The following is a 16,708-nucleotide window of genomic DNA, read 5'->3' on the forward strand; positions in this document are numbered from 1 at the left end:
AAATAAACAGTACAGCAGGCCTTAGGAGGATTTTAATAGGTGGATATCCAATCACTATTGTTTTCATGTGGTGTGGACCACCTGAGATTTATATAACTCTAAATTTTGGGATAAAGCCCTAAAATGATCCTTAAAAATGAATGAACGGAATAGATGAAACACATACATCATGGTGGGGCCCACAGAGCACCGACTATCAGCCACGGGGCTGGTGGCAGGGTGAGTAGCCAATCCGTTTCCGTGGTACAGCAGCCAATCCGCTTTTTTGCCTTTTTTTTAATTAGGGCCTTACCCTTGATTAGAGGGGGCCCTTCCATGGACGTCACTCTCCCCACTTTTTTCTGTGGTGGGGTCCACTCGGGCATTGGATCTTACTCATTTTTTGTTTCATGCCCCAATACGATCTTTCCGAATGGATGGACAGTGTGGATATAAAACATACATGATATACGGTCTTTCCGAATGGATGGACAGTGTGGATATAAAACATACACGATGATGGGCTCACAGAACTTGGTGACGTCACTTCGGTAGCGAGTCTCGCTACTCAACCTGTCAGTAGCTAATCCGCGTACACTTTCTGTGGCATGTCGTAAAATGAGCGGAGTGGATTTCTCACAAACTTCGCGGTGGGCCCCACCCAGCATCCTTACGGGAACTTTCTCCGCAGTAAATCCGCGTCCACTAAAACCTATGCATTCACATGGCGGTGCCCATTTGGTGTGACCCACATGCGTGGGGATGCATGTGACCGTTCCCTGTATCATTTCCCCACACGCGTAATATTCCAAGATGACCAAAATGCCCTTCCTTCCATTTCCAAAAATTTACAGTCTTTCCGAAAAGGGAAAATTTATATATATAAACCGAGGATTCAATTGGTAAAATTGAGTTTGATTTTCAGGAAAATTTCAACCAATCCATCCTAGCCGTTCATGTAATCATATGATCACGCAATCGCGACACATCCGACGGCCGAAGAGGCTTCAATAGGAACTCTTCCGCTCCTTCCTCCAAGCATCTGTCAACAGGGACTTAATACGTTAGAAAGAAAGCTTAAAGTCGTAAAACTTTCATGACGAAATTATCCCTAATCTTTAGAGGAATTACCTGCTGATTCTATTTGGGACATTTTCGGAAGACATGATAACGACGGGGATTTCTCTGAGCGTCGACGACTCCTACAAAATTTAGGAAAATAACAATAATTAAAACCAATAATCTCATGATAATACAATATTTATTAATTAAGTAGGAAAATAAAAATAATTAAAACTAATAATCTCATGCTAATACAATATTAATTAATTAATTGAGATTTCTTTTTCCTACCTTCACTCTCTTAAGAAGATCGAATCCCGTCATCTCTGGCATGCAGTAGTCGGTGATTATCATATTCACCTTCGGTTTCTGTGGAAATTACCAAAAAGAACCATTTTCAATTTCATTGAAATGATGGAAGAAAGGAGCTGATGATTAGAGCCCAGTTTTTGATACATACACCACAACATGGATAGCTGAGAGGAAAAGAAAGGGGTTTGCATGAGAAAGTATGGGTGTAAATATCCTTTCCCAGACCTTCAAATTACATTATTGCCACTGAAATTAACAGAAGAAAAAGTTGATATTTACATCCCATTTTTGGACCCCAAAAAAAAAAAAAAAAAACCCGATTCTATCTACCGTGTGGGGGTTAAATATTTTCAAATAAAGCCCAAAAAGATATGTATTTTCGTATTTTCCCAATAAGAAAAGCCTTTTTTTTCTTCCAAATACCAAAATCCATCAAACATTCAGGAAAAATACAGAAAACCCATTTCAGACAATACATAAAATTAAGAAAACAAAGATGAATATTATAAAATAAAAGCAGTCTTTCTTACAAAGAACAAAATCCATTACTGACAAAAAAATTAAAAATACAGAAAACCCATTTCGGAAAACACATAAAATTAAGAAAACAAAAGACAGAAATATAAAAATATATATATAAATAAAATAAAAATAAAAATTACCTTGGAAGAGACTTCATTGCCCCAACCCAACAACTCCAATGCTCTTTTCCCGCTATCCACGGTCGTCACTGCACCAAAAAATATTACAAAAGAACCCCTGCTTTCAGGAAAAATTTACAAAAGGAGGGACCCCAACAATGAAAAATGGCATTTTGGTAAATATAAACTGCAGCCTACCTCTATAAGCAGAGCTCTTGAGCAATCTTTCAATCAACTTCCGGTCGAGCAAGCCGTCATCCACAGCCAATACATGGAGTTCTGACCCACAAGCCGTTTCTCCGGCAGCCGAAGACCTGCGAGATGAGGCGGCAGTTGACATTTCCGACGAGGAGAGAAGATGAGAGCCCGAAATGGAAATGAGTTTGGTTAGAGCGTATCTGCCTGGTTTTAAAAGGAGACGGTGGTGAGAGAGAGAGAGAGAGAGAGAGAATCTGAGAAGAGAAGAGCTCAAGAACCAAGGAAAAGATATTAGGACGATACTGGCAACAGATATTTCGGCTGTGGGCAATCTCCGGATTCCGGCAGAAGATGTAAAATACGAGATCTTATCGACCCAACTCCTCTATCTATACGAGGGAGGGAAACGGATGAATGAAAGTCAACGGTTTGACTGACGGAAATGAAGCAACGTCAGGAAAGAGAAATAAAGAGTCATTATTTCAGGAGATACGGTGATGCGAATGCGATACCGTAAGATGTAGACATCCTCACTGCTCGCGTGTCGGGTTTTCTTTTCGGCTTTTTCACGATATCTTTCTTCTCGGACGCCCTGGCGGGTTTTCGGACCGAGGCATGGGGGCCACCGTGACGGGTTTTATCCACACCGTCCATCCATCTTTGCGTATCATTTTAGCATAGGGGCCAAAATGAGATGGATCAAAATATAAGATGGACCACACGGCAATAAATATTGGTGATTGAACGCCTGCCATTAAAAACTTCCTGGTCATAAGGTTTTGGATCGAAGGTGATATTTTTGTTTTTTATTTATTTATAATTTAATCAATAAGTTAGATGGCAAATAAACATTTAAGTAGGCTCCAGAGAAGATTTTAATAATAGGTATTTACTCATCAATCCTGTGCGTGGTTAAGAAGATTTTATCACTCTCTACTCCTATGTGTGGTTTGATCCATGCTAAGACATGGATTTGACTCATTTTTTTGACTCATATTTTAAAATAATAATTCAAAATGTACTGAGCACCGAGTAAAACACATGCATCAATATGGGATCACATAGCACCATACAATAGTCCTGTGGTCACTCGCAATGCCATTACACAATCACCATCCTAGTACAAGAGGCTCCATTAGCTAATAACTTTCTACTTACATGTAAAATGTTTTATGCAATCCCATGAAAATCATAATAAATCTTTTGCCACGGTTAAATTGCAATGATTATGTTCTGGTTGGAAAGATAATTTAATAAACTTTTAAATGACTTTTAAATTATCTCATTTGAACATCATTTAAATATTCAAAAGTGGGCCCAAAGTTCATATTGGTGTTTAGTCGCATTCACTCTCATTTCTAATGTTACGTGATTCCATGAAAATAATCATAATTTCCTCATTACAAGTTAGATCAAAGCGATCTTGAACTTATTATAAAGATAATTTGATAAATTTTCAAATAACTTTGAAATCATATCATTTGAACATTAATTGATTATTCAAAAATGAAACCAAAGTTCTTGATGACATTTGGTCATGTTCGCTCTCATTTCTAATATCGTGCGATCTCACAAAAATATTCAATTCCCTCATTACAAGTCAGATCCAAATGATCTTGTGATTGTTGGAAAGAAAATTCGAAAAACTTACAAATGACTTCAGAATTATCTCATTTGAATATTATTTAACTATTTAAAAACGGGCCCAAAGTCCTTAATAACACTCATTCATGCTCACTTTCGTTTTCAACATTGCGTAATTTAATAAAAACAACTATAACTCCTTTGTTAAAGGTTAGATTGGGGTAATCTTATACTCGATCGAAAGATAATTCGTTGAACTTTCAAATGGTTTTAGAATTTTCTTGTTTGTGTTGGGATTTATATTGCGGAATCACACAGATCTAAATCTAGGATAACAATCCAATGACACCAAGCAATCACAAGAGAACACAAAGATTTAACGTGGAAAACCTTTTCGAAAAAAAACTACAGCATAAAGCGACAAAATTCCACTATGAAAGCATAAATTACAAAGAGAGAGGATTTACCTAATTTGAACAACCTCAAATCTCACCCTTGCTACACTCTTTAGAAACCTTAAAACCCTTTTAGGAACCCTTGGAATCCCTTTAGAAAGCCTTAGAATGCCCTAAAATAACTCTAGGGACCCCTATTTATAGTTTAGGAAATTCCACTTGCGCACCTCTTTAAAACCGTCTCAAATTTATGCAGTCCACGCATAATCTGCGTAACCTTCAACTGGTCGAGCCAAGGCTTCGACTGGTCAAGTAGACCCTCGACCGGTCAAGCGGACTCTCGACTGGTCGAGTAAGCTCCTCGACTGGTCGAGCAACGCGGAATAGCGAAAAACATAGTCGCTGGACTTCGAGTCGAGCGGGCCTCTACCAGTCGAGTGGACCCTCGACTGGTTGAGCCAGGCCCTCGATCGGTTGACCAGCGCGGAAAAAAGAAAAATATAAAAGAGTGAAGACATCTTTTGACAACAATCTTTACCATGTCTTCATTCTTCAATCGTATAGTTTTTTAACCTCTTATCTTATCTCTGCATCACATTATAGCTTCTCGTGTACACTCTGTCCTTCTTTTTCGCCATTGTTAAGTCCAGAGAAGTTGCACAGAACTTGAACTTCTCTGTAGGAACGTTCTATGTGAGCATATCTGCCGGATCAGAATCCACGTGACCAACCACCTTTACTCCCGTCTTCTCAAAAGGAAAAACGTAGTCTTCCTACCATCTTACCGCTACCCAATATTGCTTACCGAGGTATTTGCTCATAATACTGATAGCCTATGAAATGACCAGTCTAATCCAAACTATGGCATGCACTGCCAACCACATTCGAATAAGGCTCATAAGATATATCATGTTTTTTCTCATATATTTTGGAACTTGTCCTGAGAAAAACTTGAGGAGAGACGTGTAAGGAACGCTCTCCGGCTTTGTTTGGTCCACCACATCCTAAATCAATACCTACCCAAGGTATTCTACCTGAGATAACTAAAGTCTACTCCTCTTTCAGTCTTAATGCCAAGAACCATCTTTATAGCCCCCCGATCCTTCATCCTGAATGTCCCACTTAGCCGAGGCTTCAGTACCTTGATTTCAGATATGTCATAATTGGCGATCTACATGTCATCAGCATATAATTCCTAACTCACCATGAAGGAATCAAACGTTATACCATTGCCTAGGCGACAGGTCATACCACGACCTCCTGCAAACTCTTTGTCTCAACCCCTTTAACTTCAAACTGCTCTGGTTGCTTCATGTAGATTTGCTTTTCTAATTTTTCATACAGAAGTGCAGATTCTATATCATCCTTCCAGCTCAAGATCGCATTGGCCAACTAGTGTCAATCACGAATCTAATAGACACCTATTATATCGTCGATGCGAATATTTCTAAGAAGCCAATCCGTTTTCTCTCAGCATAACCCTTCACTACCAACATCGCCCTGTATCTATACTTTATCCTCCTGAAGATCCACCTGCATCCAACCGCTTCCTGGCTCACTAGAAGCTTCACTAGCTTTCATATGTCGATCTGGTACAATGAGTCAATCACCTCGCCCATAGTCACCTTTCACTTTTCAGTACCAGACTCACCTAGAGCTGTCTGAATAGAAGACGAATCCCCTACGACATTGGAGTCGTCCATATACCTCACCGATATCTTGTGATTATGTTGTGTGATTCTTCTCATAGGTGGCTGCTCCACCTACTCTGTATCCCTGTCCGCACGTCAGCCTTCATGCCTTGCCCACTCATGTGGCCATGCCCAGTATGCCACACCCGTGCAAAGGTGGAATCCGTTACAGCCATTGCAGCTCTACCTTTTGAAGTGAAGGTACGCTTCACCCCATCAAACATCTTGATGCGCACCGTACCAACAGCCACAACGTTACAGGTAATTGTTGAGGGTCGAATATTACATATTAGACCCCAGTTCTTACCTACTTTTGTGAACATGATACTGATTAATACCCTATTTTAATTGTGTTTGTGCTGCAAGGTGAATTTAGGAGCCTGGACTGAAAAGGGATACTAAAAGCATGAAATTAATGCTTCGAAGTCACCAAGGTAAGGGACGGACTTCAGGGGACTAAGATCGAAGAATTTACACTCCCGGATTTCGAGAAAATCCAGTATTTCACACTAAAGAGGCCCGAAATTCATCCAGAATGCAAGATCACAAGGTTCCCACTATCTGTTCAGTTGGAAACTTGATATCTGGCCTGAGGACCATAAATTAACCATACGTATCGAATTTCAATCATTGGATCCTTGTGGAAGTGAGCCAACGGACAAATCAGCCCATGAATCTCTAATTTGGGGCCCACATGATATCTGGATATGCCTCAGTTTTTGTTCCAACTGCTTAAATAAAATGAAGAAGTGAATGGATGGTGCAGATTGTGCAAAGATCATCTTGGAGGAACTCACCTGCGATGGATGTTCACATCCTGCGCATGCACTCGACGTGCATTAGACCGGATGCCCAGTCAAAGTCGGTTTTACCCGACTTTCCAAGAGAGAGTCTCTCCTCTCTTTCGTCCGTGCAGACGTTCTTTCGCAGAGATATGTTGTGGCCCACCATGGCCATCCAAATGGTTGATTTGAGTCGTTCAACCTGACTGGACGAGAGTTTCAACCAAAACCTAGTTATTTTCATACATCGATACATGCATCCATGGCCATAGAAACAATGAAAAGTTTGCTACCTCGGTTGATGGTGTGGCCCACCCAAAACTTAGATCCACTTCAGATTTCGACTCATGGCCTAACTCGATCTTATGAAACAAATGACCGATCCTGATTTCTCTAAAAATCATCATAGGTGGGCCCATTGACTCCCAGCCAAAAATGAGAAATTCCATTTTTCCTTCCGCCGCACGAATGAACATCCGCTAGGACTAGCAGTGGCCCACCAAGATCATCCAAATGATGATCCGACATGTTCATTGTGTCCAGGAGGGGACGCAAACTAAAACCTTGATGTTCTTGTGCACCTATGCACAAGAACAAGCTCGCAGTAAGATGGTAACCGATGCACGTTGGGGTATTGTGGCCCCCCACCTTTGATCGGATGGCAAATCCGAATAGACCAGATGGGAGCCAAGCTAGAACCTACCATTACCAAGAAGACAGATCAGATTTTTATGATCACGAGGTTCTCACACAGCGGCCAAACGCGGCTGCTTTCGAGCTTTCCTACGCACGCGTAACTCTCTACCAACCGACTTCCACCGCTGCAACCGACTTCGAATTGCTATAAAAAAGAGATGAAAGAGAGAGGGAAGGATCTAAGGATTCAGGGCAGCCGTGGAGGCCGTGCACACGTGAAGACAGAGAGGAGAGAGAGAGAAGGGCAACCAGCTATGGTGTTTTCCTCCTTTTCTTCCTTTTTTTTAATCTTTGCTTAGTTTATTTTTTAGAGATTTTATTTTGAACATGTCTATGACAAGCTAAACCTCTTAGCTAGGGCTAAGAGGTGAAGCTTGCAACGTAATGGGATACTTTATATAGTTGATTGGTGTTTATAGAACTCCCTTTGATTTTGATTTGATCATAGGAATGCTTTCAGTTTTTAATGGTTTGTTGTGACTTAAATTACAATGGATCTGCGATAGCTTTGAGCATGTTCTTAGCATTATAGGGTTTGTGAATTGTGCACCCTATTATTCACCATCGTCCCCTAGGCATGGTTGGATAATGGAATCTTTCTCAATATTCATACATCCCTTAGATTGGGTATGGATTGGCTAAATTCTATTGTTTGCTTTGTCTCATGGCCATGGTTTTGTGATGGAATCAATTCAAATTCTCATACCCATCTTCTCTTGAAAACTGGAACATTGAAAGTTAAGATTTGGATTTTAATGTTATACCTTCCAACTGGATGAAGATGGGACTCTAAGTCCAGTTGTGTTCTTGAATCAAGCATAGATCTTGAGCTCTACAAGTGGATCCTCTGAATCCCTAGTTTTTTACCTTTGAATTTTACAAGTTTTAGATTGATATTTCACCATTATTCCATCATATTTATTTGAATTAGATTTCATATTCTTTTAATTCTAGTACTGGTTACTTTCAGATTACGTACAAGGTTCAGTCCCTGTGGATTCGACCTCGGTCTTACCGAGATTATTACTACATCACAACCCTATACTTGGGGTGTGAACAGTAATGTCATTGCCATCTTACCATGAAGATGGTCTTCCAATGAGAACCTCCACAAAAAATTTCCCTACATCCTTGTGTCTAGCATCCATTTGTCCTTACGATCATCGTATGGCCGTTTGATCGTAAACATAGACAAAACATTACCATCACATTCACTCGATCCATCTGACGTGACAGCATTGGCTTCTCTGTACAAATCCTCAGAATCTTCTCTTTTAGATTCAGAATTTGTACAATCCATCTTCACATGTCCTTCCATCCACAATTCCAATACTTTACATTTCCTTTGCCATTGCCCTTGAATTTGGATCTAGAACCTAAAGAATCTGTACCTTATTCAGAATTCACATCCCTTGTAAGCAGTGCATTAGAAGATATCCCCATGTCAACGTTAAGATTTCTTATAGCCTTCCCTTGAAGGGCTGAGATAATGGTGTCAACACTCAGGGTTTTATTCGTGGAGCATATTGTGTTCTTGAATGACTCATACAACGTTGGAAGAGAATTCAGCAACATGCATGCTTGTTCTTTATCTTTCATCACTTCCTCCATATCTAGCAATTTATAAACTAATTTATTAAAGTTGCTGATGTGAGCCTCCAGATCTCCACTTTCTGCCATCTTGAAGTTATACCAATGCCGCTTCAAGTGTAGGTGATTTTCAGAGGATTTTTTTGCATAGACATCTTGAAGTTATACCGCTGCCATCTTATGGTCGCTGGAAAGATAATTCAATTAACTTTGAAAATAACTTTGAAATCATCTCATTAATTTGGAAACTATTTGACCTTTCAAAAATAGACATAAATTTCATCTCGTGTTCGCTCTCATTTCAAATATTGCACAATCCCATAATAATGTTTATAACTTCATCGTTACAAGTTGGATCAAAGCGATCTTAAGATTTTTTAAAAGATAATTTGATAAACTTCCAAATAGTTTTGGAATCATCTTATTTGGACACAATTTGATCGTTAGAAATGAATTTAAAGTTTAGTTGTTAGCAAAATATCAATCTAAGCCTAATATTTTAAAGAAAGAAGAGAAACTCATTTTTTAAAAGTGAATTTTTTGATATCTCATCTCCTTACATCAATTTCTTCCCAAACAAGCCTATTTGAGAAGAATCTTTATAGGAAAACAAAAACATATTTTCTAAAAGTAAAGTCTTTACTCTTTTCTTTTCTTATATTCATTTCTTGAAAAAAGACACTTGTAAGTAGAATCTTTTGAAAGAAGAAGAAAATACTCTCTTTTAAACATAAAATATTTTTAAAATTTTTTCATTTCATTTTCTCTACAAAGCAAACCAATTTCAACATAATAAGAAAAAAGATGACGAATCAATTTTCTAAGGTCTAAGTTTCTATGACAAAGAGTAGTAAAAATGCACAAAAAATTGTCAAATAGTAGTCTAAAAGCACAAAAAATCACTAAAGTGCAGTGGTTGAAAAAAGAGTTAACCACGGAATAGTAATAAAAAGGTGCGAGTATAGAATTTGAAATAAGTATTTAGGGACATTTTCTCTCATTTTCTTTTTAAACAAGCATAAAACCTATTTTTATGAGCTAGTAGTTTTATCGGGGAGAATAGTTGAAAAATATGAAAGATTGTGAAGAATAGTAAAAAATTAAAAAAAGAATTACCAAAGTACATTGGTTTAAAAAAAGAAGAAGAAGAACTAATTGGAAAGTAGTAATAAAAGAATATTCGGGTGTGGAAAACAAGGTACATAAGTCTTTATTGACATAAGGCTCAATACATGACATCTTTATCTAACAAAAATTCAAAAAGTTGTTAAACGAGTATAAAAATAATAATATAAAAAGCGATGTTATTTTAGCACTCCTTTAGGTAAAAGCCCTTGCTTGTTTCACCCACAAATTACTATAAAAATGGTATTTTATAATGTGATAATGTAATTATTACAATTTACTTTATCTACTTCATTTACTGAACTTGACTATCGATTTATGAGCCACATTTCTTATTTAAACAAACATTTGGAAATATTAATAATGACTCATTTACTTTGCATTTCATAGAAAATTGAAAAGCCAAACAGTCCCTTACATTTCTAGGGAAATGTTAAAAACAAATAGGTCCTAAGTCATATTTTTCATTCATGGTACATCTATGTTGATTACCATAATTTGGACTGTGTAGCCATATGCGCATTTTCTATGTAATTATTGTTGAATGTGATGTCTTAAATCGAGTCAGATACAGGGTTTGTCGATGTCATTGACAGCTTGTTTGATGTCACCTTCGATGGCATCGAACAGTTCTCGATCCCGTCGATGTGTTTTGAATTTTCTTCAGTTAGTTGCTAGACTAACTGGGCACATTTTCGATGTCATCGATGAGTCTTCAATGCCATCAAGAATTTCTGAAAAATCATATTTTGTCTTTGGACAGTTGATGTGTTAGTTCGATGCCATCGAAGGTTTAGTTTCGATGGCATCAACAGATTCTGCGCAGATTTTTCACAAAGCTGCGAATTTGTGGGATTTGTTTTTTATTTCGTTTGAGATTCTTTATAAGGCTATATATATGGGTGTAAACGGGATTGGGAGGTATTCTAAGTGTTTCTAAATCGTCTCAGGGTTTCAAAGGGTGTAGCAAGGGTAAGATTCGAGGTTATTTGAATCGGGTAAGCTCTTTCTATTTGTAATTTCTTCTTTCATAGTGATCATCTATTGCTTTGTGCCGTGGTTTTTTTTTTGAAAAGATTTTTCCACGTTAAATCGTTGTATTCTCTTTGTGTTTGTTTGGTACTATTGGATTGCTATCCTGGATTCATCTCTATGTGCTTTCGCGGTCCTCCAACAATTATTAGGTGCATGTGTATCAACCAACTTACTCTGCAACATCATCGAAGTTTTTTTTTTTTCCCAATAAGAAAGGCTATATTATTAGCAGATTTCCATAAATGATATACTTTGTGAACTACATCTTATATAAATGGTTGGGACTGGAGTTAAAGTCTAACTGGTAATGGATGAATGGAGCTTGTGATGGGTGGTGAGCTATCTAAATTATAGGCCTATCATGGATGAGACATTCTAAGATCACACCCACAAAGAAATGCTAACTATTCATGTTTATTGATCATTTGATAAATAATTGAAAAGTAAGAGAAACGGTTAATATAAGGGCTTGTTTGGGTGCGTGGATTTGGAACCCTTTGGATTTGGAACCCCCAGGATTTGAAATCCTTTGGAGTGTGAATCAACTTTAATCCAAAAGTAGCTATGCATGGTATATTTATGGGTGTTTGAGTTTAATTACTAAATCAACTTTAATATCTCTAATTAGTGAGATAAGTAAATTTTGACACAATGGTTGCTTGGATGGTAGACTCTTAGGAGTTTTAATACCCAGTCAAGGGTTTGTGTACCCATAGGTGGTGAAATTCCACTAGCGTGAGTGTGTGGGGTGTGCTTTTTTTATATATATAATAATAAAAAATAATAATAATAGAAGCCCGCTGAAATATGTGCTTTGCCTGAAAATGATGAAATTCCAAGTCTCGGATGGGCCACAAGCACAAGATTATATCTGAGTGACTAACCAATGATTTTTAATCTTTAATTTACATGGACAATGTTTGGATGGTGCTGAGCAATGTTTGGATGGTGCTAATTTACATAGACAATGGATGTTAGACAATGTTTGGACAGTGCTTATTTACATGGACAATAATTGGACGGTGCTGATCATCGTTAATGGGTCATGTGCCCAATAGAATGATAGTATAATGATACTCATTTTACACCTGCAGCTATTGAAATGATTATACGTGCAATCTAAGCTCTCACTTTAGATTTCAAATCCGCTGGAGTAAGGGATTTGAAACCTCCATTTAGTTTATACTGCGGAACAAGCAGGAGATTTAAAACCCCTTTAGATCCCCTCAAATGCCCTGAGCCTAATCAGTTGGAATCTTTTTATAAATATTAAGATTTTCAAATGAGATATTGTAATTCAAAATTAGTTAAATTGGAAAAAAAAAATGTAGATAAAAAATTATCTTAACTGGCTATAATGGTTCACGTGCATCCGTTCATAGCTGGTGAAACAAACAGGCTTTGGGATTGCACTATGAAGAAAAATATTTATTTACAAAAGTTTGAAAATACGAAATAGGTATATGATATGCTGATATTTTCTCAAAACTGAAATACTGTTAACATCTTTTCCTTGAGAGATACGACAATATCACTGTATTGGTGGGCCACCACATGGAAAGTAGCGGCATCAGTAAAAAAAAATTTGTCTCGCTTTTCACCGCATCTCAAGTATGAAATGGCCTTCTTTTCACGTGAGAAGATCTAACACGGTAGCTAAGCGGATCGAAAGCTCACATTTCACACACGCGCACATGCGACTGAGCGTTGATGCGAGGTTCTTCACACGCGTGTGGAATTAGAAAACCTGAAATCTTCAGACTGGCAAAGTCCAATCTCTGTCCGCTGCCAGGGCGACGTGAATGAGTGAAAAACACGCTTCTGAAGGCAGGTCCCACCATAGACGGGCAATGGACGGTCCATTTATTTTGATGATCCTAACCATCCAAAAACAAGCTTCTGAAGGTAGGTCCCACCATAGAAGAGCAATGGACGGTCCACTTTTTTTAATGATCCCAGCCATCCAGAAATCGGCATCAACGTGTAAAATTGACCATTCTATGATTATCGATCAGTAGATCAAATGGCTAGAATTGTTTGTAAAAACATTTAATTTTCTTTGTCCCAATCATGTCGGGCCCTACCTAATGGACGGTCCCGATCACAGCATGCATGTCCCAACTACCGGAAAACTGTTTTTTTTTCCCGGGCATTCCAAACGCCAAAAACTCGCCGGAAGATGGAGTCGAGAATCTGGAAATCTCACGCCTTTTTCAGCATCGCTTCGTGTCCGGGTCTGACGTTGGACCGACGGCGTCAAGTCGTGCCGTCGTTTTCCGTTAGGTCCGCTTCCCCGTGCTGTCGTGGGAAAATGGACAGCAAGTCCTCCACCGTCCCATCCTCCGTACTTACGCTCTGCCGGCCGAGCGGGGCCGATTCTCGAAAGATTCGGGGCGATTTCAAGACCCGATCCTGCGGATACCGGCAGATATTCGATAGCCGTCCGATCTCAATCCTCTCAACAGCCTGGCGCCCAATAAGTCGGCACGTGGACTGTCTGGATTGGTAGATACGATCTGCCACGGAGATTTGGCGGGGGACGGCCCGGACTGCCACGTCAGATTCGGGATAGCTGGCGCGGCTATTTTTCGCTGCACTCATCTGGCCAGGAAGATTCTCTAATAAAAACAGAGAAGCTCGAATGTGCGTCAGTCACAACTTCCTAAAAGTGTGCCAACTCATTGAAGAGCAATACAGGCCGTCCAAATGGTGGTCCCCCACCATGAACTGATTAGAAAATAACGTTGATGTAAAGATCTAGACTTAGACTTGAGATTTGTGGACATCATACAGCCTTAGGAAGCGGATTGGCTGGTGTACCACACCAGCTATCTAGGTGATGTATTGACGTCAGCAAGTTCTGTGGGTCTCATCACGAGGTATGTGTTATATCCCAACCGTCCATCCATTTTGAGAGATCTTCATAAGACTTGAGCCAAAAAATAAGATAGATCTAAAGATCAAGTGGACCACACTAAAAAAATGCAGCGGGGTTTCAACGTCTACCATTGAAACCCTTTTGAGGTCACGGAAGTTTGTATCAATATGATATTTATTTTTCCTGTTCATCTGGTTCTTTGTGACCTTATGAACAGATTGGATGGGAAATAAACGTTATGGTGGGTCCTACGGATGTTTTAACAGTGAAAATCATTATCCCACTGCTATATGTGGTGTGGTCCAGTTGAGCTTTGGATATTATTCATTTTCTGGCTGATGCTTTAAAATAATATAAAAAAAATGGATGAACAGTATTGATATAAAATAATACATCATTTTGGAGGCCATGCAACTTTGATCTCCTTTGAGCCGTTCGTACAACTCAGAGCTCGAGGAGCGTCGGCGCTCGTCTTCGCGTACCCACCCCAGCCATATTGTTGGTGCGTGGTGCACCAGCCAATCCGCATCCGATTAAAAGGGATACGGATTTCCTGCGAAAGGCTTTAGCAGAAGTTCCCGTATCAAAATTGAGGAGAATCGAAGACTCAGTTAGGCCGTATTAAAAGAAAAAGGTCTTTAGAAAACTAAAAACACAAATATTTACGTGCCATAGGTTCGATAGTACTATTTACGTGCCATCATATAGTTAATAACGTCATTCCAACTGAGATGAACTAAAAATACAAACATTAGAGTGATTCAAAACTTCTGCTGGCCCACGAATATTTCAGCTGTGGATGCACAATTATTCCATTTTCGGCCCACTTACGCATGGGATATGGCTCATTTTTGGACCCATGTCCTAAAATGCACTCAAAAAATGAATGGCCGGGAGGATTACTCACAAACATCGTTGTGGGCCCACTTGGGTACCCAGCGCAGGAACTACCTGCAAAGGCTTTCGCAGGAAATCCGCGTCCGATTAAAAGGAACAGCTGATGGTCTAAATTCTACTGGACGGAATGGATGGTTGAGATCGGCTGACCAGCACAATTGTTTTTTTTTGGCGCATGCAGCATTTACGATGGGTCCCGTGACTCGGATACTCTTGAATGGTATGCACATGTGCCACGTGTCTGGTGTACGAGTTTCCTCAAGTCAGTAAATTGTGGCCAATATAAAGATTGTACTAATAAATTGGACGCGGACAAATATTCCAGTGATCTTACTCTATATTACAGTGCTCCTGGTTGAATTAGGACAAATGGAAAGTTGAATCAATTGATCTATACCGTTCATTACGTTCACCACACGTTCAATGGGCCACTATTAAAAAAAAGACTAATCTGACACATAAGACCCATTTGATCAATGATTTTTAAGAGGGTGGTCAAGATCATTAAAAAATAAAAGGCCCGATAAATAATTTTATCCATCTATTTGCTATGGCTCATTATGGATCACTTATGGATTTTAAAAGATCATTTTTGTTAGGCAATCGTAACCACCCGCTTAAAAAATGGATGACTGTAAAAAATAAAACCAAATCAAGGATAGATTGGATGATCTAATCGGTTCGTTTTTTGAATGGTAGCCTATGGAATGAATTGCAGACTCAATGAACAGTTCAGATGGATCAATTGGACTGTCCAAGTAAATGGATGCAACTAAGACCATTCTCAATAACTAATTTATTTTATTCTTATTAAAATATTAATAATAAAAATTTCTATTTTATTATTTCTTATTTTCTTTAATTTGGGTTCATCTCCCCTAAGATTAGAGTGTCTGTTTGAATTGCCATTCCATCAGTAGCTAATCAACTTAAATTTATATATATATATATATATATATATATATATATATATATATATATATATATATATATATATATATATATATATATATAATTTTTTATTCATTTTATTTTGATATTTTAATAGAGCTAACCAAATGCGAATATAAGATTTGGTACCAAATCCATCCGTTAGGTTTGCTAAGCCCACAAAATTTTATAGCCGTCTGTTGTTTTCTACACAGTGGCCCACCTAAGTGAAACGGTCTGGATTTTAGGCAGTTGATCTAAATAGGGTGGCATAAGTGCTTGCACGTGGATGGGCAGGGCTTAACACGCATGTAGGCTTACCAACCTCTACCGTAGGGAGGCTTACCTGCACGTAGGGTCCATAGATCAGTCATCCAAACCGTTGGTATGATGACCCTCATGGAGGATAAAGGATCCCCCAGAAAACTTCAAGATTGGATTATTAAATTATTCTAAAGGCTGGCAAAATAATAAACGGTTGTAAAAAAAGAAATAGAACGAGGACTCACGTGCAACGTGAAAAAAATGAGGAAATTAGGTGTTATTTTTATCTTTTTGATAATCTGAAAAGATTTATCCAAGCTCCGTTAACGGATAAACTAATTTGCACTTTAACAGATACATCGGACATAACATCCTGGTTGGGCCCACTTCACAATGACATCGGCATAATCTGGACCATTCATTAGGTGAGCCTTACTGAGGATTTAGCAGGTAGCCCCTAAATTTGCTTCGATTTGGAGGATCCTCATCATTCAATCAATGGCATGAAATGGACGGGTCAAAATAATGAGAAATGATCTAAATCCAACTGGAAATTTATTCTGATCAGATCGTTTGAATCAATGATCAGATGGTTTGAATATCTTGAATGGAGAAATAAGTGGGCCGATTGTTATGATCCAGCCCCGCG

At 38.6% G+C, this 16,708-nt stretch overlaps 1 protein-coding gene across 1 annotated transcript; it reads right to left on the minus strand.

The window, feature by feature from the left end:
- Positions 1-835: 835 nt before the first annotated feature.
- On the minus strand, positions 836-2,677 carry LOC131228260 (two-component response regulator ORR3-like). Its single transcript, XM_058224163.1, has 5 exons — positions 2,193-2,677; positions 2,016-2,083; positions 1,333-1,410; positions 1,111-1,181; positions 836-1,021 (listed from the first exon to the last, which is right to left on the minus strand). Exons 1-5 carry the CDS (start codon positions 2,332-2,334, stop codon positions 934-936), a joined length of 447 nt encoding a protein of 148 aa, XP_058080146.1. The 5' UTR covers positions 2,335-2,677; the 3' UTR covers positions 836-933.
- Positions 2,678-16,708: the final 14,031 nt, after the last annotated feature.

The sequence above is a fragment of the Magnolia sinica genome, chromosome 2 (genome assembly GCF_029962835.1).
Source record: "Magnolia sinica isolate HGM2019 chromosome 2, MsV1, whole genome shotgun sequence".
Taxonomy (NCBI): domain Eukaryota; kingdom Viridiplantae; phylum Streptophyta; class Magnoliopsida; order Magnoliales; family Magnoliaceae; genus Magnolia; species Magnolia sinica.

Bases quoted from the DNA above. Each gene is read 5' to 3' on its own strand.
- LOC131228260 (XM_058224163.1), bottom strand. From the start codon at position 2,334: ATGTCAACTGCCGCCTCATCTCGCAGGTCTTCGGCTGCCGGAGAAACG. The intron at 2,084-2,192 runs GTAGGCTGCAGT...TTTTTGGTGCAG, and splicing joins CAAGAGCTCTGCTTATAGAG to TGACGACCGTGGATAGCGGG. The intron at 1,182-1,332 runs GTAGGAAAAAGA...TAAATTTTGTAG, and splicing joins ATCTTCTTAAGAGAGTGAAG to GAGTCGTCGACGCTCAGAGA.